This window comes from Scomber japonicus, chromosome 22 (assembly GCF_027409825.1).
Source record: "Scomber japonicus isolate fScoJap1 chromosome 22, fScoJap1.pri, whole genome shotgun sequence".
NCBI lineage: Eukaryota > Metazoa > Chordata > Actinopteri > Scombriformes > Scombridae > Scomber > Scomber japonicus.
The window spans coordinates 23,938,877-23,961,626 of NC_070599.1; the positions used below are offsets into that span (position 1 = coordinate 23,938,877).

The following is a 22,750-nucleotide window of genomic DNA, read 5'->3' on the forward strand; positions in this document are numbered from 1 at the left end:
GCCTTTTGTTAGAGCCTCAAAGTTGAAATGATGTCATTCAGACCAGAGGTAAGGGCCACTTCCACAAAATGGTCCAGGCCCACGAGACACTGGGAGACGAAACAGATTGGTCCATTAGCACCTTCATGGTGTCCCAGTGCCGATATGGTAGATCTCCTTCAAGCAGCAGTGAGGCGACTTCATTACTGTCTAGCCAAAACAAAGTGTATTCAGTGGAGCTTATTAAAGAGGATGTAAATACTTTCCTATATTACAGCAGCAGTGGAAACACTTTGTAGTTTTCAGTAGATTTAATGCCAGATGTCCAAGACCAGAGGGGAGTTTCCAGAACATAAAATAGAAAAATATGATTAGGGAACCAGTTTGTATTCCAGTGGATGTGCTCTAGACCAGAAAGTATTCCCAGTAGATGAAACAAGACATACTATAAACCAGTAGTGGGATCTGGTTTGTTGTCAAGTAGAAGCAACTGGACAGTTCTGGTCCAGCACTTACAACTTGTTGAGTTTCCAGTAGATGAAACTGAACACTTCTGGATCAACCAGTGAGGGACGTTGTTCAGTGTCTAACAGATGAACGGGGAAAGGTTCTAGGCAAGGTTTTAGGGAGCTTGTTTTGCTTCCAGTAGGTGAACTTGAAGGTATTCTAGACCAGAGCTAAGGGAACTGTGTTTCAGTACAGCAAAAAGGATTGACATTGAACATTAGTGTTTCGTGTCTAGGAGAAAAACTGGAATGGGTTCTAGACCAGTGGTGATCTAACTTGTTCATTATCCAGTAGATGAAACTGGACGTCTTCTGGGACAGATGGGAGGTAACTCACTTAGTTTCCAATTGAAGAAACAGAAATGAATTCCAGACCACAGTTGAGGGAACTTGTTCTCTATCCAGTTGATAAAACAGGACAAGTTCTAGACCAGAGGCGAGGGAACTTGTTTGGCTCCCAGTGGATGAAACAGGACCGGGTTAAGACCATATTTGAGGGAAATCATCTAGTTTTTTGTAGAAAAAAACGGGAACAAGTTATAGACTAGAGGTGTCTAAACTTGTTTGGTTACCAGTAGATGAAAAGGTGTGTGCTGTTGGTCACATTTGAGGTAACTTCCAGGAGAAGAAAAGGTCTAGATAGTTGCACTCTAGACCAGAGGTGAGAAAACTTGTTCGGTATCCAGTAGAGGAATGGGGATCTCTTCTGGAACAGTAGTGAAGTGACAGATTTTGTTGCCAATAGAAGAAACTTGTACTTTGTAAAATGGGAGGAGTTTTAGACTAGAGATGGGTTTCCAATAGATGAAAGAGGACTATTTCTAGAGAGTGTGCTTGGTTTCCACTTTACAGTCCAAGGTATAGGATGTGTTTAAGATCTTTATTCAGTTGATTAAATGAGACAAATTCCAGACTGGAGATGTGGGAACTTGATAGATGTCCCATAGATCGAAAGGGGGATTGTAGACTGGATTTAAGTGAACTTGTTTGGTTTCCAATAGATGAACAGGGACGTATTCTAGACCAGAGGTGAGGGAACTTATTTGGTTTCTTGTAGATGAAAGGGGACATGTTCTAGACCAGAAATGAGGGAACTTGTTTGGTTTACAGTAGATGAAAGGGGGACATATTCTAGACCAGAGGGGAAGGAATTTGTTTGGTTTCCAGAATTGGGGATTCCTGCTCTGGTTCCAGTGTTTCTCCGCTGGTCTGCTCTTCAGTGCTGCTCACAGTGTTGGTGTCAGCAGGAGCCTCATCCTGCAGAAACACATATCAATAACAAGGTTTTTCATTATTAAAAGGTAACATAGGATGAAACTGATGCAAATGAACTGAATTTTAAAACCAGAATGTGAAAGTTTCCACGTTCTATGTAACATTAGACTTTTAGAAAGAGGCAAACAGTTCGGTGTTTTAAATGAATGCTTCCAAATTAAGGTAAGAAATACAATATTTGACCTGAATGTACTGTATATATAGTGTTTGTGTGTGTGCCTGTGTTCTCACCGTCACCCAAGGGTGTGACAGGACCTCCTCGGCAGTAAAACGAGCGTCTACGTTCACCTGCAGCATCTGACTGATCAGCATCTGCAGAACATGTGACTGTTAGCAGCCTGCAGTAAAATGTCTAATATCATGTTCTAATAGAAGTACTGGGAGACTTTGAACAAAAATGCAGATAATTTTACGACTTAAGATTGTGCATCAAACTGACCTTGGCAGGCAGACTGATGCTGTCCCAGTCTGGAGATGGAAACTCCAGCTTCCCTCGGAGGATCTGATCAAACAGCTCCTCCTGGACGTTATTCTCACTGAGGAAAACGAGATGAGAAATGCAATTCATTAAGTTTTATAACAATAAGAACCAGGTACTGTATTTATAAGATAAAAATTGTAAATATAAGAAATTAAACAAAAAGAAATGAATGATTCTCGTCAACTCTGCATTATTTATTATTAGAAATCATTCACTGACCTTCTGAATGGAGGGAATCCACACAGCAGGATGTAGTTGATGACTCCTGCCGCCCAAATATCCACCTTCAGACCATACCTGCACACACAGATCAGGTTAATATAAAAGTCTATTAACCTCTTTTTCACCAACTTAATACCCAGAAACTGCTTTTCAACTCTTTGTCTGTCTCACCCGGTCTCAGCAATGATCTCTGGTGCAACGTAAGTTGGTGTGCCGCACACAGTGTACAGCGGTCCTTCGACCACCGTCGCCAAACCAAAGTCACCCAGCTTCAAAGACTTTGTGCCATCTGGATACTCGCATACCTGCAATAGACAGAGACAAACACTTCAAATACAGGAAATTGCAAAAGTAAAACTAACTGATTGCTTTTATGTTAATATTCCTCTCGTACTGTATTGGCTGGTTATGTAGGTTCAGTGAACTAATGTGCATGTGTGTGGTTTGTCATATTCCAGATTAAAGACCAGTTAATTGGGGATATTTATTTGATTGGGGTCCCCAATTGGTGTTTTTTGGGTCAGTGGTTAAAGTTAATGTTAGTAAGTAAGTCTATGTAATGTCCCCGTAAGTGATCATGGTGTGAATTGTGTGTGCATGCGTACCAGCAGGTTCTCTGGTTTGATGTCTCGGTGGACGATGTTCATCCTGTGCAGGTATTTGATGGCTCCGGCCAGGTTGAACACCATGGCGCTGGCGTCGCGCTCGCTGTACTTTGTGGAGGAGGTGATGGCGTCGAACAGATCGCCACCCTGAAGGAGGCAGAGAGAGAGAAAGACAATTGTTATTCACGTGCTTCAAATGTTTTTCTATGTTTTCAGTGGAGAAGACGGAAAGGTGTAGAAAGAAGAAGAGGACGAAGCACCTTGACGAGCTCCATGACCAGAAACAGCTGAGAGGGCGTTTCATCCACCTCGATTAACTCAATGATGCTCGGGTGTCGAACCCTCCGCAACACCGCCACCTCGTTCTCTATCAGGTGCTCCTGTTCACACACACATACATACAGTGACTCTCATTATGCTGAAACACAGACATCATCCTCATCAAGTCAAATACACTGTTATTGGAAATCAAGCCTGGTTTTATATTCTACATAGACTGCAGCTGTTCAGACAATTCAGTGTTTAGCAATTCCTGGAAATGCTCCGATCTCCCAGCCCTCCTGAACTACACACAGAGAGCTCTGATATACAGTATGAATGGTAGACAGGGGAAAGATTACCATGGTAACAACTTGTGAGCATTCAAATCATCAAGATGGGTTTAATTACATTGAGCAAGATTCTTTCTCTGATGTGTGGAATCCATATTTGCCATCTTTGAATTATTAAATACCCACATCGCACAAGTTTGCCCAATATAATTACGACTCAGATGTTAACATAAGCGTTATCTACAAGATGGGAACTTGTAATTACCGATGTGACATGAATACAGTAACACCAATGCAGCATTTGAAAGATGGAGAAAGCCTCAAAAACTCTCAACAGCTTTCAAATGATATCTGTTGGACATTCAGGTAACTTATCATGGAGCTAGCATTAGCCACGTGAGCTAATATTGCTGTAACGTGTTGAATCATATATAAAATGCATTGAATATTCACTCTTGACGGCTTGGCTTAATTTCATGGTATAATTGGGAGAAACCACTCTGATGTGTGTATTAAACTCTCTGCACAGTCGACTATTGGTTAGATTTCTCTGTTTTGTGTGTTTAAATGTCGACTACACCTTTTATTCTGATCTGTATTTTAGTTGTTCTTGTAATAATATAAGATGCCAGTATGGATCCTCTAGCTATGAATCGGCGTTACCTTCCCACAGCAGCGAGCTTTGTCAATGATCTTCAGAGCGTACTCTTGTCCCGTCGACCTGTCAATCAAACCACAACAGAAACATGAACATTAATCATCACTGCTGCACCAAAGATTATTTATATTATCGATTAAGTTGTTTGGTTTAAAAAAACGTCCGATAATAGTGAAAAATGCTCATTATAACGTCACAGAGTCATTTTGTTTGACCCACAGTTTATCAACATATTTGAGTTAAGCGTTAAATCATCACATCTGAGTGTCACATCACATCAAGAGACTCAAACCTGCACGTTTGGCATTTTTGCTTAAAAAATATTAAATTATCGAAGCAAGTTAATTTTCTCTAAGTCAATTAATCGACCAGGTGACCAGCAGTCCAAAAACTGTTTAATATCAAAACAGAGAAAACGTGTATACAGAATGAGGAAATCTAAAAATACGTGTCTTCATGTTCACTTAAAACAAAAATAAATAAATAAAATAATAACTACCTACAAAAAGTCTCCAATCATTACTGTAAAAGAGAGAAAAGATGCTAATCATCACATTGGAGAAGCTGGAAATAGCATTTATTTAATTGATATAAATTAAGAGACTCAACAGATCTGATTTCATGGTGAACTTCCTGTTTAAAGATTTCCTCAATGGAGAGAGGAGCATCATGGGATTTGAAGTTTTCTCCTTATTATCATCATTTAAATGATCAGTTTCGGTTTCGGTTTCTCTACCTCTCCACGCACTCCTTCACCACGGCGAAGTTTCCATCTCCAATTACTTTGCCGACTTTGTACTTGTCATTGATCATGGACGAAGAAACAGACCGATTTCCGTTCACTGTGGAGGGAAGAAGAAGAAGAAGAAGAAGAAGAAGAAGAAATTTTTAGTCTTTTACTCTCAGAAACTCAAACATCTGCCATCATTTTATTGCACTTTGAGGCTTTTCTGCTCCGTAGGTTGTCAGTGTTTAGTTGGCGTTGGCTCAACAAAAGTCAAAATATAAATCAATGCAAGAAGGTAACGTTGAGGTAATTGTCCAATAACAGCATTGAAGTGGATGTTTATGAGTTGTATTTATGATAAATATTGAGTTAATTGAGTTATAAAGAAGTGAAACATGTAATATTCATCCTTGTTTCCTTTTAGTCTTCATTTCTTTTGTTACGTGTCCAAAATAAACAAACATATCAACTCTTGATAATCTCAGAAGCTGTCGTAGATTTCACGGACACTGGCTCATAAAGCGACAGAGAAAGTTTGATTTTTCTGTCTTTTCCTGAGATTCACTTTAATATTCAACCAGAAAAAACCTCCAAAGTCTCAGATCTTCCAACTAGCTGTCGAACAGTTTGAGCTTCAGTGTCATGAAGATGTTGCTCAACACTTTTCTATAAAGCTCAATTTTCTTTCAGTCTTTGCTCGGGATGAGAGATTCTTAAACTGGACCCAAATCTCGACAGAAAAGGGAATGTCCTGATCTTTGCATTTCAGACTGAGCGAACACAAACCTTCAGCGGTGGTGTCATCGGTCTGCTTTGCCTCTCCGTTAACGTCCGTGGAGGAAGAACGATGAGGAGAAATCTGGAGACAAAGACAAAGTGACAACAGAGGTCAACAGAGAGACATTAAACTGTCATGGTAACGTGTATTTTTACTATTAGCATTAAAGAAAATGGTCCAACATTTAGTTTCTATTCTCAGCTTTGATTTAAATCTATTTAAGCTACTGACTCAGCTGCAACAATATAACACCGAAATCTGCTTATAGAATCAATAAAGTACTCAATAATCAATCACTATATATCTGTACTCAATACTGATGAAGACGACGATGATGATTAAAACATAGCAGAAAATAAATGATATATTGTTTAGTTGAGGAATATAAAAACAGTACTTGGACATTTGAACAGTTGCTAACATGAATGATCTATAACTGAACAACATGAATCAATAACTGAGTCGAACCTTGAGGCTCCGTCGTGTGCCGGGGCTGGTGGGGGAGGGGCTCGACCTGGACGACTTCCCACCTGACTGTGATACCAACGGCTCATTGGCTGCAGACAAGAAAGACAGAAAGAAGCCTTTTGATTCGTCACATTACTCAGGTAAAAAGTAACGTGTGTGTGTATCTGTCCGTAGAGTTTTATCTACGTTCATCTACTCTCCATCTACTCTCCAATCAGTTTATCAGACAGCAGGTTTAACTTCATCGTGGGTCATAATGACACCGGCTGGATTTGGACCAGCTCTGGGTTTCTGTTTTCAGGCCCAAACTGATCCACACAGACCAAAAACAACTCGATCCTGAAGCCATTTGGTCCTTCAATGTCTACACGTCGAGAGGAGCCAGATGAGGAGGCTCGGGCATCTAGTCAGGATGCCTCCCGGACGCCTCCCTGGTGAGGTGTTCAGGGCACGTCCCACCGGTAGGAGACCCCGGGGAAGACCCAGGACACACTGGAGAGACTATGTCTCTCGGCTGGCCTGGGAACGCCTCGGGATCCCCCTGGAAGAGCTGGACGAAGTGGCTGGGGAGAGGGAAGTCTGGACTTCCCTGCTTAGGCTGCTGCCCCCGCGGATAAGTGGAAGAGGATGGTGACGGTAACAGTAATAGTAGTGTCTACACGTGGCCATAATTAGACTGAGCTAGCTACATGAAAGAAGTCTAAAACGTAAATAACAAACAATTAATGATTATATGATTATATTTAATAAAACAAGACTGCACCACCCCAAAATCATAATTCACCCAACTCTAACTCATATTGATTATCTGTTATCAGTTCCCACCTGGAGCAGGAGACTTTGTTCTGGACGGGGCTTTGGGTGGAGTCTTAGAGGTGGATAAACTGGAGCTGCTGGGAGTCTTGGAGGCCGGAGTCTTCTGTAGGACGGAGGGGCGAGAGACCTTGGTCCTGCACTCTGGAGAGAGAGAGAGAGACAGAGAGGTAGAGATATAACTACTACTTTATATTGATATTTATCAGAAATCACACTATGATTGAGTCTCATGTTTTCCATAATAACACTAGAATACAACAAAATGAAATGAAGTTGCTAAAATCATCTTTAATGTCCAAGATGATAGTTTGTGATTAATAAAGTTAGAAAGATCTTATTTCAAATGTCAGTAATGAACCTTTAAGCTCAGTAAATAATGTTTTATTTCCAACTTTAAGTCAAGTCGGTTTTATTTGTAAAGTTCAAATTGACGAATTAGCTTCAGACCCTCGATTCACATCAGGAATAAATGGAAGAAAAGAGCGCCGTCTCGTCTGTTACTGCTCTCTCATTTTATTTGGTTCACTTTGGTTTTCATGTCCTTTTTTTACCTTCTTTATTCATTTCTGTGTCCAACTTTCATCCCTGTGTGTGTGTGTGTCTGTGTGTGTGTGTGTGTGTCTGTGTGTGTCAGTCTCACCGTTAACGAAGGTGGGTGTTTTGGTGCTATGTGTGAGCACAAAGTCGTCCTGAGCGTAACGAAACTTCTCCGGCCCGCACGCCATGAACACGTCATCGTCCCCGAAGAAATCCTGCAGACAGGTCAGCTACACACACACACACACACACACACACACACACACACACACACACACACAGGTTTATTACTCAAACTTATGGAAACACTGGATTGGCATGTGTTAGTGTGTCTCTCTGTGTGTGTGTGTGTGTGTGTGTGTGTGTGTGTGTGAGTGTGTGTGTGACTCAGCAGACGACAGCTGGGAATATTTTAATCACGTTTGTTTGATGTTGGCGTCGCTTCAACGAGCTCCGACACACACACGCTGCGCTGTCTTGAGGATTAAATACAAATTGTACATCAAAATGTCCCAGATTTAAAACACACAGAGAGAGAGAGAGAGAGAGAGAGAGAGAGAGAGAGAGAGAGAGAGAGAGAGAGAGAGAGAGAGAGAGAGAGAGGTGTACAGAGAGAGGTGTACAGAGAGAGAGGATGATGAACAGGTAAAAAAGAGGCGTGGGAGGAGAGATTACATAAAGAAAGATGAAAGAAAAGAAAAGGTGCAGTATGTAGGATTTAGTGGCATCTAGATTTAAAACTGTGATTTAATTTAATCCAAATAAAAGACAAAAATAATACAACAATACAGATTTTCTTTTTTAAGGTGAGATATAATAATATAATAATTAAAGCTGCAAGCAGCGATGAACGGGCCCTCGCCCCCCCATGCCTGTCGGTTTACAGATACAATAGGGCTTCACGCTGGTCAGCACTCGGGCCCTAATAATAATAACAGGTGTGATTTATATAGCACTTTTCACAAGTCCAAGGACGCCTTACAATGGATAAAACAAACAATAACCCCCCCCCCCCCCCCCCCCCCCAAAAAAAAAACCCAATGCAAATATGCAACATAAAAACTTCAGAGTAAAGAAATACATAAAAAACTGAGGTGACAATTTAGCGATGCATAGAATACAATAATATGAGCTGTTATGATGTTGTTCTACTTCATTGATCCAGAAAGAAGAGTACAGTTAATTTCTTTAATGATTTAAGGGACTGATTTGGCAGAAATTAAATATAAGGTTTAAGAGTAATTAGTGAATAAACTCCTAATTTAAATATATATAAATATCTGATGTTAAGTGTTTAAACTCAGACTTCTATCTCAGTTCATCTTCAGCAGACTCCACTACAGTAACAGAGTCTTTAAGTCTCTCTACAAACTGGATCAGACAGCTGCAGCTGATTCAGAGTCCGAACAAAGACCAGGAGACCGGATCACATCGGTCCAGATCTCCAAAATAAACCTCGAGGAAAAAATCTTATCCAAAAAAAAAAAAAAATCTTCACAAACATCGATTAAAAAAACTGCAAATCTGCCTTTAATATAATCACATTAAAGGCTTCTGATTCACATCTAGCATCTAGCTCTCTAACATTCACTCTTATTCTATTTTAGCTTATTTTTATTTTATATTTAATTCTTTTTAAATGTATTTATTTATTTATTTATGATGTTTTAATATAATCTTAATGACTTTTAATGTTTAATGTAAAGTTTAAATGTGTTAAAGCCTTTAAAAGCCACAGACTGAAGCGAACAGTGAATTTTAATGTTGTACTGTTGCCGTGGAAACGCTGGCTTCACTCATTAACTTGTCACAACTTCCTGCATCCTGCATCCTCTCCTCCTCCTCCTCCTCCTCCTCCCCTCTTCCTCACCCTGCATCTCCTCTTCCTCTTCTCCTCCTCCTAACCCTCCTCCTCTCCTCCTCCTCCTCCTCACCCTCCTCCTCTCCTCCTCCTCTTCCTCTCCTCCTACCCTCCTCCTCTTCCTCTCCTCCTACCCCTAACTCTAACCCTGCATCCTCTCCTCCTCCTCCCCCTCCTCCTCCTCACCCTCCTCCTCTCCTCCTCCTCCTCCTCCTCCTCCTCCTCACCATCCTCTTCCTCTCCTCGTCCTCCTAACTCTAACCCTGTATCCTCTCCTCCTCCTCCCCCTACCCCTAACCCTCCTCCTCTCCTCCTCCTCCTCCTCCATCCTCTCCTCCTCTTCCCGCCTTCCTTTTGTCCTCATTTTTACCTCTCACTCCTCCCTCGTTTTACTCTATACTGACCGCCTCCGGAGCTGCACAGCGTGTGCGTGTGCGTGTGTGCGTGTGTGTGTGTGTGTGTGTGTGTGTGTGTGTGTGTGTGTGTGTGTGTGTGTGAGAGGAGTACGGGGTTGTTACCGGATGTCTGGTTACCATGGTAACCACGCTGCAGTGTCAATGTGTGTGTGTGTGTGTGTGTGTGTGTGTGTGTGTGTGTGTGTGTGTGTGTGTGTGTGTGTGTGTGTGTGTGTGTGTGTGTGTGTGTGTGTGTGTGTGTGTGTGTGTGTGTGTGTGTGTGTGATGGGGTTTCTGTCCTGCTGCTTGAAGTGGTTGCACAAACTGAAAGGACAGAGGGAGAACACACACAGACGCACACGCACGCACACACACAACCACACACACACACACTCCGACCTTGTTTCATTCAGACTGTCTGGAAAAGAAGTGAAGCTGTCTGAGAGAATAAAAGCACAAGTTTGTAGTCTTGTGTTTCTGTTTATAATCATCATCATCCATCAGCTGCTTTAACAGCTTATTGTCATTAATATATAAATTATCCAATTATTAAATTATAAGTCACATTTTTTAGAAGACAATTTCTCTGATCTGATTTCTCTGAGCATCTTAAATGTGTCAGTAAATGGATTATATTTGGGAAACAGTCACCGACATTTATCACAATTTTCTGGCATTTTATTAACCAAATAACTAATCAATTAATTAATAAAGAAAAGATATCACCAGATTTATTTATGATTAAAATAAGTGTAAGTTGCAGGTTTAATTTCTCAGGCTGAAAATCCCCATAATGTTATTATTTAAAGCTGCAGTGTGGGTCGTTTGTCTCCCCCTTCTGGCAGTCAGAGTAATTACACATACGTCACACTCTGCTGTAGTCTACTCCGTCATTACTGCTCTGTGGCTGTGAAATGGTGAATTAATTATTTTACGTGTCACAAAACCACAAAAGACTCATTTCACAGTCAGAGTTTGATCTGATGACATTTGGAAAGTCCAGCAGAGTCAGAAGTCTCTACTGAGCATGCTCAGTACGGATCCATCCAGCCAGCGAAGGAATGTCAAAACCTGACACCAGATTAAAAACTCTGAGAGGTTTATCTGGTTTAATCGGCACTGTGTGAAAGTTTCACTCTGCAGGTTTAAATCTGCATCAGAGGAAACAAAAAATAGAATAAAATAAAATAAAATAAAATATAAAAAAGGTTTCAGATCTTTACATAAGAGAAGCTTTTGTTGTTATTTTTAAGGCATCATCACGTTTCTGAAGGCCAGTGAACGCAGCAGCTGCAACTCAGCAGGTGTTTTGTGCTCTGTGTGTGTGTGTGTGTGTGTGTGTGTGTGTGTGTGTGTGTGTGTGTGTGTGTGTGTGTGTGTAATGTTGGGAGGTCTCGACACATGTTGGTTTTAATCTGAGCTGCGTTCACTGTAACGAACCTCCTTCAGTCACGCCGACGCCCCGACCGGCTCTCTGCTTTGTGTCACTGTCTTATCTGTTACTTCAAAGCGTGTGTGTGTGTGTGTGTGTGTGTGTGTGTGTGTGTGTGTGTGTGTGTGTGTGTGTGTGTGTGTGTGTGTGTGTGTGTGTGTGTGTGTGTGTGTGTGTGTGTGTGTGTGACGGCGGTAAAAATAGCGCCGCCAGTGACACGTTTAAATCCAAAATCCTCGAGTGGAGCGCACATGAAGAGTTTCAGAGAGGATCAGAGTCTGTTCGACACGACAAAGGGAGGAACTCGAGCTGACTGTCGCAGTTTCGGGACTTTAAACAGACGCCACATTTAGCCGAAAGTGTCAAATATTAAGCTTCAAAAGAGGCTGAGCTCACTTTAAACTCTGAATTCCACCTTAAAAGATGCTATTTTATACACAACTGATCCTGATATGAGCAGTAATGTTCTAATCAAGTGTTGCAATTTAATTTAATTTTGGATCAATCCACTTTGAGTCCATGATTCAACTTCAGTTCATGGATAATGCAGTTATTATTCTATGGTAAATATATTCATAATTACACATAAAATAAGCACTTTTTTGGTCTTAATTCAATAAAATGTCTTCAACTCTTCTACATCAGACGAAACGTTGAACAGAAACTACAAATTTTTGTTAGTTTCAAACAAATCGTTGGTTGCAATCTACAACTTCACCAGTATTACCCCTTTTCCACTGAGCTGGAGCTGGTGCTGGTTTGGAGCCAGAGCCTGACTAAGCACCGGTTCTTTGCTTTTCCACCACCAAAGCTCCAGCCCCGAGCCTCAGAACGGGAGCCAGAGCAAACACCAACTCTTTGCTGGTCTAAAGCAAGAACCGATTACATCAGCAGACTGGGGGCGGGGCTAACATTTATAGGACGGCTAGCGGGGGTAACGTTCATTAGCTTCTTCTTCTTCTGGATTTTATTTGATGATGTTAGCAGGAATCATGTTTAGCAGCGGTTCCTTCTTTCTTCCGTTGGTCGTAGTTGCTGAATGACTTTCTTTCTATCGGCTAATTGACTTAATGTATTGATTTCCTACATTTCAGCAGCTCCTCAGATTATCAGTCGGATCTAATTCGGAGGGAGAAGAAGACTAAGAGTGACAGTTTGTCTCAGATTGTACAGAAAGAGATAATTAAAGGGTGTTATTATGGAAGGAAGGAAGGATGGAAGAAGGAGGGAGGAAGGAAGGAAAGGAGGGAGGAAGGAAGGAGAGAAGGGAGGAAAGGAAAGGAAAGATGAAAGGAAGGAGGGAAGGGAGAAAAGGAGAGAGGAAGGAAAGGAAGGAAAGAAGGAGGGAAGAAAGGGGGACGGAGGAAGTATAGACGGAAGAAAGAAGGAACAGTCAAAACAGACGGGGTCAATTTGACCCGGGAGGACGACAGGAAGGTTGTCATGGCAACAGTTAACACCACGATTAACTGACAAGAGCAAGATTAAGTCGGTTAGAGTTTCTAAGTGTCGGTTTAGATCAGTTTTCGATTATTTGCGAAGCCCTACGTCCAACCAACGACAGCAGAATCCAACGTGGTCTCACCTGCTTCCCGTCCAGCGTGTAGAGCCTCTTCACGGCTCCGGAGTCCAGCTTGATGGCCTCGGTGATGTCGGCCAGCACCTGGTCGAAGGAGTGAGCCGTCTTCTTGTTGAGCAGGATCCTCACCGCCTTGCGAGGCTTCACTCCGCTGCGGATCACCGTCACCAGCTTCGGCTTGATGTAGTCTTTGCTCTCTCGGCCCTCCCGGCTCGTTTCGGGACGCTCTTTGGAGGCGACGGCAGCAACGGCGGCGGCGGCGGCCGTCAACACTCCGGCGGACGCTGTGGCGGAGCGGGACGCGGTCGGAGCGCCGGGACCGGTGCTGGCGCCGGGCTTCCAGCTCGGGACGGAGATCTTGGTGTAGTCGACCTTCTTGTAGGGTTCGTTGGAGGCGCAGACGTAGCACTCGCCTGAGCAGAGAAGAAGAAGAGGGAAGAAGAAGAAGAAGAAGAGTTATGCGAGGCTGCAGATTAGACGCCAGTTTAAGCTCAGTGTGACACATTTAGTTTCATATTTACTCTTTCATCTTTCTAAACCTGCATTTACAGAGTTTTTTAGCAGAAACAAGTCATTTTCATTTTTTAAAAAGGTAATATGTTGAATTTGCAAACGGTTGCTTATTTACACATCCGGCAGCGACATAAACATTTTGGTAAATGGTAAATGGACTGTACTTATATAGCGCCTTTCTAGTCTTTGCGACCACTCAAAGTGCTTTACATTACATGTCATTCACCCTTTCACACACATTCATACACTGATGGCAGGAGCTACCATGCAGGGTGCCAACCTGCTCATCAGGAGGAAGTTAACCATTCATTCTCATTCATACACCAATGCCGCATCAACGGGAGCAATTTGGGGTTAAGTGTCTTGCCCAAGGACACATTGACATGTGGACTGGAGGACGACCGCTCTACCTCCAATCCAGTCAAAATTGACCCAGAAGGAAAAATAATTAGTTCAAATAATCCATAATTTATGCTTTTTTAACTAAAAAAAAATTGGTTTGGAAGTGGAAGAATAAGGAAGGTTAAAACTCATGTGTCTCCAATCAAAAATTAATCAACTCAACACAAAAAGGTGATTAACTTCTCACTTTGATCCATTATTTCATTATTTGATCAGCAGTAAGAGAAGTTTAACGTCCCCATAAAGTCATTTTTTAAAGTGAACTGTAATAATGAAGAAAGGAAATTAAAACAGTGTGATGTGTTTAATATGTTTAATATTGTAGTTAAATGATCTTTATTTAAAATGAGAGTAAATTACTGAGTCATCTATTTTTTTAAAGAGTTGAGTTCAGGTCAGATGTGGTGAGACAGCGGCTGTAGTAAAACAAGCTGTGTGTGTGTGTGTGTGTGTGTGTGTGTGTGTGTGTGTGTGTGTGTGTGTGTGTGTGTGTGTGTGTGTGTGTGTGTGTGTGTGTGTGTGTGTGTGTGTGTGTGTGTGTGTGTGTGTGTGTGTGTGTACAGACTGAAGGTGACAGCAGATGTCAGATCCAGTCTGTCTCTCTCTCTAAGCTGTTGACTCTCTGCTGGTAACTCGAGGTGAAAAACTCATCGTGTCACACAGGAGAGGAGTCATGTGACCGCCCCAAAAATGATCCAGCAAAACAAAAAGGTACCTCGTTAACTATTTACAGCCCAATTAAAACTACATAAACTGGATTTCTGATATATTTGACTTGTATAGAAATATATCGGCACATATAAGACAACTAGGGCTGTCAGCATTAACGCGTTAATCGCAATTAGATTAATACAATCCATAACGGGTTAATTTTTTTTATTCACATTTTAATGTTGAAAGCCTTTTTGTCCCTTCTACTCCCCCGTAGACGGCTCCTCTAGCTGTAGCGCTATGCTTTGAAGTGGCCTCCTGCAGTAAACCTACCGCGCTGATGGAAAGTAAGAGAGCTACTGGACTTTTGAACGGCTTGTTTAATTTTAAAACACTTCCAGACGCTTCAGTTGACAAGTCAAAAGTAAAATGCAACCTGTGTCAAACGGAGTTTAACTACCACCGGAGTACGTGGAGTTTGAGTTAGCACCTCCACGCTAAACACCCAGGTGCAGCCAAGCCAGCCTCAGCTCCACCAAAGGACCATTTTGGAGTGTGGGAGTCGCAGCAGAGCCGTGATTGATTCCCAGTTAAGACACTCTGGTAAGAAATGCTTTACATTATGGGCTTAAAACTGCCTTCAAATGGAAAATAACAGGATTTTAAACATGCAATTCAAAATAAGATTAATCGTGAATAACTATGGAAATTCTGCGATTAATCTCGATTAAAAAAATTAATCGTTTGACAGCCCTAAAGACAACACATACACGGATACTGATATCTGTGATCGGCCAATAATATCAGTTATATCAATCCGGTTTTATTTTTTACTATTATTTCTATTGTTCACATAGATGTATTGTTTTTAATCCTGTACTCTGTGTTTTAGGTGTCATGTAAGAGGGATGGATGATTGATTGACTCCACAAATACTAGATTACATTGTTTTTTACTGTAATTAATTAAAATGATAAATCCTAGAGTCTCTCCAGCCTGCAGCTACTCTAAATGACTCACCTCTCTCTCTCACCCCCTCTATGCCTCTCTACCTCTGTCTCTCTCTACCTCTATCTCTCTACCTCTTTCTACCGCTCTCTCTCTCTCCACCTCTCTCTCTCTCTCTCTCCCCCATCTCTACCCCCCCCTCTCTCTCTCTCTCCCCCTCCCTCTCTCTCCCTCTCTCTCTGTCTACCTCTCACTCTCTCTCTCTCTCTACCTCTCACTCTCTCTCTCTCTCTACCTCTCACTCTCTCTCTCTCTCTACCTCTCTCTCTCTCTACCTCTCTCTATCTCTCTCTACCTCTCTCTCTCTACCTCTCTCTCTCTCTCTCTACCTCTCTCTCTCTCTCTCTCTCTACCTTTCTCTATCTCTCACTCACAGCAGAGCTCGCTATCTTTCCAACACACACCTCTCTCTCTCTGTTTTTTCTCTCCTCTCTCACGCGGTTGTCGTTCCCTGTAGTCCTCAAAAACACACATCCTGTTCTCGTTTATCCCTGTTACACACACACACACACACACACACACACACACACACCTGGAGAGAGAGAGTGTGTGTGCGTGCGTGTATGTGTGTGTGTGTGTGTGTGTGTGACCTTGTCTCTCCTCCACACGCTGCTGACTTTCACTTTGCTATTCAAACCAGCCGGACAGGGACGGCTGCGGGTATTTATTCAAATCCCCGACAGACTAAAAACACAAAAACACCTTCTGTGTGTCGCTCAAGCAGCCGAGCGAAGCTGCAGGGCTGCAACTAGCATCTGTGTTCATGTGTGTTCAGTTATTCTCTCTATTGATCTGCTGCTCGTTTGGTTTATAAAATGTCCGTTAACGTTTGATTGATTGCCCAAAGCCCAAGGTGACGTCCTCTAATGTGTTTTTTATTCCAACCAACAGACCAAAACCAAAATATTTAAGTTTATCGTCACAGAAGAAAACTGAAAATATTCACATTTGAGAAGCTGGAATCTGAAAATTTGGGGATTTCTTCCTATTAAAAAGGATTCAAATTAATTAAATCAATTATCAAAATAGTTGGTGATTAATTTTCTCAACCTACTAATCAATTAATTTATCAATAGCTGGATCTCTATGAGAAACCACCACGGACAATTTCATCTAATTTAAACATTTAGTGCTGAATCTATTCATCTATTAGATAAATTAAAATAAAAACTATTATACTGGTTAAGAGTGCCAATTAAGAATAAACCATTTTATATACAGGCCTATCAATTAGTCATTTATTGGCAACAATTTCAGTAATTACGGAAGTTATTTATTGAGCAAAGATGCCAAAAAAGAAGCATTCAACTCCTTAAAGGACCAGTGTGTAGGATTTAGTGCCATCTAGTGGTGAGGTTGCAGTGTGAACTGACTAAAATGATTATACAGTAATTAAAACATACTCATGAGTATTATATTCCATTTCTGCCACAGAATTCAACACAATGCACCTTTAAATATCAGTTTTATATCATTTACTGTATATGTTGTGCACTGTTTGTTTTTTTACATATTCAAATATTTCATTTACAACTATTTGCATCACAATAATATACAAAACATCCCAGTTCTAATGAGGCATGAGCTAAAGAAGAAAGAAAGATAAAAGATAAACTAATAGATAAACAAAGAGGAATATAAATTAATATTATTTATAAGTTTATAGTATATTCATTCAAGTCCATGAACAGTTGGAACTTCTGCAAGGTGTTTTTTTTTACTATTTTCTCACATTTTACAGAATAAACGCCTACGTTGAAATCAAATATATAATCAATAATCGCTACGAATAATAAAAAGTTGCATTTAACCTGTGAGTCCTGTGCTGTAACTCAGGTTTTAAATCTAGTATAAAAAGGCATCACTTCTTTTAAGTTGGTCGTTTGTCTAGTTTTTTAGTTTTTTGTAATGCTGCTGCGTTCATGTCATACCAATAAAGTTGGTAAATACCAGTTTCTGACTCGTAAAAACCACTCAGGTCAACAATGAGGTCATAATTAAGACTGGGGAACATTGAACGCCTCACACCAGCCATCGTTAAAGGTAGACGGTGCTATATTGTCAATGCACACTAGTTTTAATCATCACACGGCTCTTAATGACCGACTTTTGTTGTCAGGTGTCCTAAAAGTGTGAATCCTTTTAACTCTAAAATCCCAAAAGTCCAACATTTCATTAAAGAGGCCTTGACACTGTAAACCAGAGGTGTCAAACTCATTTTCATTCAACATACAGACCAATTTGATCTCATGTGGGCCGGATCATTAAAAAGATGGAGGGAAGGAAGGATGGAAGGAAGGAAATAAGAAGGGAAGGAAGGAAAGACAGGCAAAAGGAAGGAGGGAAGAAATGTAAGAAAGACAGATGGAAGGAAAGAAGGACGGAAGAAAGGGAGGAAGGACAGATGGATGGAAGGACAGAAGGAAGAAAGGGAGGAAGGACAGAAGGAAGAAAGGGAGGAAGGACAGAAGGAAGAAAGGGAGGAAGGACAGAAGGAAGAAAGAATGGAAGGAAGGAACGAAGAAAGGAAAATAGGAAGGTAGGAAGGACAGATGAAAGGAAGGAAGGAACGAAGAAAGGAAAAAAGGAAGGTAGGAAGGACAGATGAAAGGAAGGAAGGAACGAAGAAAGGAAAAAAGGAAGGTAGGAAGGACAGATGGAAGAAAGGAACGAACGAAAAAAGGAAAATAGGAAGGTAGGAAGGACAGATGAAAGGAAGGTAGGAAGGAAAAGAACTCAGGAAGGAAAGTGGGCCGGATTGGACCCCTTGGCGGGCCGGATCTGGCCCACGGGCCGCATGTTTGACATCCCTGCTGTAAATCTAGATGTGACAGTAAATGAACACAGCTGTCAGAACCCGATGTACAACTCTGACACATGCAAGTTTGATTTTGAGCAAAGCTAAATCAATAACACTAATCCAGCCTCATCAGTCAGTCAGTGAAGCCTCTACAGTTAAAACCGGAGCCAAAGAAACACTCGAGCGACTTCAAAACCTCCATGTTTTCAGTCTCTGTGCAGCTCGAATGCTCTGAGAGGGTTCGTAAATGACGAGTTTCCCACTTTCAGAGCTATCATTAGTTCATTCACCAAAGTGCTGAAGAGTGATGCTGCTGTCGTTCAGTGCGTCTCTCTGGCTGAACGGCTTCCTGGCACCGACGCTCATTAGTGGATATTACAACCAGTAGCACATCAATATTGACGGGCAGCGATGTTACTCAGCCACTGATCTGCTTCAGGATAAATGGATTCATGTGAGGAAGAGTAGATGGACTTCAGAGCTGATGTTAGATTATCCAGAAATATTATTTATGTATATTTATATTTTAATGTTCTGATATGGAAGATTTCACCAAAAGCTGCAACTAACAATTACTTTCATTGTGGATACATTTGCCATTTATTCTCTAGACTAACCAATTAATCATTTATCTATATGATGTTGAAATATTGAGTAAAAAAATGCCAATTATTATTTCTTACTAGTCTAACTAGTCCATGTGAAGCCTTCAATTAGCTTGTTTTGTCCGACCAACAGTCCAAAACAAAAAGATATAGAAATTCAGTTTTTTAAAGACACTGAAACTTGAGGATTTGGGATTTTTTTGGCTTGAAAAATTATCAAACAGATGGACTTCAGAGCTGTTGTTAGATTATTCAGATTATGTACATTTATATTTTAAAGTTCTGATATGGAAGATTTCACCAAAAGCTCCAACTAACAATTACTTTCATTGTGGATACTTTTGCCACTTATTTTCTAGATTAACCAATAAATCATTTACTCTATAAAATGTTGAAATAATGAGTAAAAAAATGCAAATTACTATTTCTTAAAGTCCATGTGAGGCCTTCAATTAGCATGATTTGTCCAATCAACAGTCCAAAAACTGAAGATATTGAAAAATTGAGGATTTTGGGCTTTTTTGTTGGCTTAAAAAATGATCAAAAGGATTAATCGTTTGTCTATCGTTGCAGCTCTAAATGTCACATTCGTGCACGTGCAGTTGGCTTGTGACTCGGCAGGTTGACAGTTCGGTTCGGTTCTCCAAACTTTGAAAAGGTTTAACAGACACTAATTAAACACTATGAACGCTTGTGGTTTTAGTCTCAATACAACGGCATCCTGCTCTCTTCCAGTATGACATACAGTAGTAGGATGTTGGAGGCAGGATGTCACACAGGAAGAGATCATTTAATAGTGTAGCTCAAGGGAGAGAAAGACAGTGTGATTGAATGGCGGATGGAAAATGTGTTGTGGCTTTCATGCCTTGAATCATCACAACGCTAATAAGCTGAAAAGATCATTTTTTTCATTTGATGGCGACTTGAATAAATCTTGTTTGGATAGTTTTGGGTTCTGATTAGTGTTTAAAATGTTACTGTATTGATTATCTGCTTATTCTTCTGCTGTTGAAGTACTCAAATAAATAATGCAAGTGTGTTTGCATAACAAACAAGCTGAGAGGAAGGAGACAGTGAGGAAGTTGAGGCACGACGGATCAATCGATTGATCGATGGAGTCTGAACAATTACACCTTGTTCACAATAGACTCTTGTAATCTGGTCAATCTATTTGCACAATAAACGCTGTGTGGTAGGATTTTATCTACAACAGACGATTCTTCCACTACAGCATATTATAAAATGTTTGTTTTATGCCGCCCCGCTGAGAGAACAGCTTGTAGAAAAGCCACCAGAGACGTCGTGATCCACGTTTTTTGGTGCACTCTCTGCTTCTCACTCAGACTGATATGATGATGCTTTATGTTGGGAAGATTATTTCAATGAAAGAAAACTAAATGGTCCATACCAGGAGCTCAACTGTTTACCATAATATTAATAAGATTTTAAGCATCTTTCACATAACACAAGAACTTGTAACGCAACATAAAAAGAACTGTTAATGAAGCTAAAGAGATCGTAAATGTGTCACGCTTCATTACAGCCAATAAAAAATGGCTGGTTCTGCCTTTATTCTGATGCTAATGACCAATTAGAAACAAACCTAATTAACCACAATGAATTGATCATGAGACGAGATTATATCAGGTACACACATTTCAGGAGCTGTTGTCAGACCAGCAGGCAGACAAACTGGACACGCTGGACACGCTGCATTGGAGATGTGTTAAAGGAAAGGTTTGACATTTTGGGAAATACACCGACGATCAATACCAAGAACATGTCTGTACACTAAACAGGAAGCTAGAGCCAACAGGCAGCTTAGTTTAACATAGAGAAGCTGGACTAAAATGAAGTGTGGTGTTATGACCAGTTCAATGACATCAGTTTAACATAATCTCCCAGCAAAATACATATTTAAATGTTTGTTTCATGCCACCCAGCCTAAAGAAGAACTTCAGTAAAACAGCACAATGTCCCAAAACGTCAAACTTTTCCTTTAAGTCAACTGAGAACAAAGCCGAGTAAAGAGTCCTACCTTCCACCAGTTCGTCCATACCGGTGATCTTCTTGCTGCCATCTATGGTGTAGATCGTACGCACCCCTTGCGGCAGATGCAGGTTATCCGACAAAGAGCGCGTCAGCTCCATCAGCAGAGCGTCATACGAGCGGAACCGGTCACTAGACACAGCGTACACCAGACCCTTGAAGTACCCGTCTCCGTTGCGGTAGAATCTGACCTTTTTGGCCTTTCTCTCTGAGGTGAGGGCCTGCAGGGTGCGGGTCCGATAGTAGCTGCAGTTGGCGCTGTGGGCAGGGCTAGGAACCAGGCTGCTGCCCCTGGAGCTGGGGCCCGACCCCCCGCCGCCAGCACTGCCGGTGGACTCATCTCTCTTGGTCCGGGTGGAGCGTCCACGGCGAACCTTGTCGCGTTCGTCAAAGTGCTCCAGCTCAATGGTCTTACTCAAAGACATGATGAATAAAAGTCCAGTAACGTTCAAAAGAGTCTCTCTACTACATACGATTCATCTTCCAACAGTGAAAAACAGTGAATGTTATTTTCTCTGCCTCATTCAGAGTTAAAGTGAAGATAACGTGACTATAGTTCTAAAAATGTTCTGTGTAGTCCTGATGAAACGAGTTGTAAGCTTGTTGACTAAGTAGCTACTAGCTCGTACTTTTTCTTCTTCCAGGATATTACTTATTAGATTTGGTAATCCAGTTGTAGTCCTTGAAATGTGGCTTTAGATTTTTTTAATCCTTCTGTAATCCCAATATCGATCATGCAGACTTCTTAAATGCTTTGTAGTTCAGTTGGCCAAACTAAAAAGCCAGTAAGAAGACTTTTAGGTCTTTGTTACAGTCCCTTTTATCAACTGTAATACTGGTATAATCCCAGTAAAGAGATGGCAGATGTAGTTTCCTGATCGGCCTGTAGATCAGGTTGTAATTCCAGTGGTACCCTGTTGAAATATTACAACACAGTTGTTCTAAAATAGGAAGGTGACTATTGACACACAATGAGAAACCGACTGGTGACTACTCAGACTTCTATTAATCCTACTCACACAACTGAAGTGGTACTTTCAGAACCAAAAACAGTACTTTCTCCACTAGAAGAATCCTAAATTTCAGGTATTTCAGTGCTTGATCAGGTCAGGGTTGAATATTTTGCTTAAAGCTGCTTTCATGGACACTATGAATGTTAGTGAAACCAAACCTCACCCTGTCCAAGTACTTCATTTTACACCATTTTAATCTCAGGTGAAGCTTATCCAAACATACGTCTACTCTCTAGTTAATGACTTGTTCGTGTCCTAGCAGTAACCTTCCTGCAGTCTCACTTACCCCGCTGTAACGTCAGTAATCTGGCTCTAAACCTGGTACATTGTGGCATAGACGTGTGGTACAAGCCCCTGCAGTCCAGCTCCAGACCTGGCACGTTCGGTTGCAGTCCTGGTAATCCGGTTCGTTTCAGGGGGTTTCTGTTCCAGCCACACTTTTGTCTTCCGGCGTTCTCAACATGCCTCCATCACTGCAAATAAAAGAGATGGCAATCACATGGTTTACTGACAAGGCAGACCTCCCATCCTGAGAGACTGGGAGACAAATTCAGCTCCTCAATTATAATGTCTTCTGGTGCAGAAAGAGAGCAGGATTTATATTGAATTAGCTTTTTCAGTGAGTTATTTAAGGTTAATGAACACAAGCATGCACTATAAGGTTGGATTCTGAGCACAATGCCAGACAGACTGGGCTCTCTGCTTTGCAAATCTGCTTTCCATGGCTTTTACATGCAAAACATGCATAAATTCCAGTTAAATCAAATGTGCAAATGAGGTTATAGGTGACATACAGTGACTACATTTCAGTTAAATGACATTTCCTACGAGGCCCAATA

The 22,750-nt window shown here is 41.2% G+C and overlaps 1 protein-coding gene across 1 annotated transcript; it reads right to left on the bottom strand.

The window, feature by feature from the left end:
- Positions 1-1,616: 1,616 nt before the first annotated feature.
- Positions 1,617-21,343, bottom strand: LOC128384066 (serine/threonine-protein kinase DCLK2-like). Its single transcript, XM_053343643.1, has 15 exons — positions 20,888-21,343; positions 12,877-13,283; positions 7,707-7,833; positions 7,076-7,207; positions 6,251-6,339; positions 5,791-5,863; positions 5,014-5,119; positions 4,283-4,340; positions 3,329-3,448; positions 3,069-3,215; positions 2,635-2,768; positions 2,461-2,538; positions 2,200-2,296; positions 1,992-2,072; positions 1,617-1,742 (listed from the first exon to the last, which is right to left on the bottom strand). The coding sequence occupies exons 1-15, from the start codon at positions 21,321-21,323 to the stop codon at positions 1,617-1,619; spliced, it is 2,211 nt and encodes a 736-aa protein (XP_053199618.1). The 5' UTR covers positions 21,324-21,343.
- Positions 21,344-22,750: the final 1,407 nt, after the last annotated feature.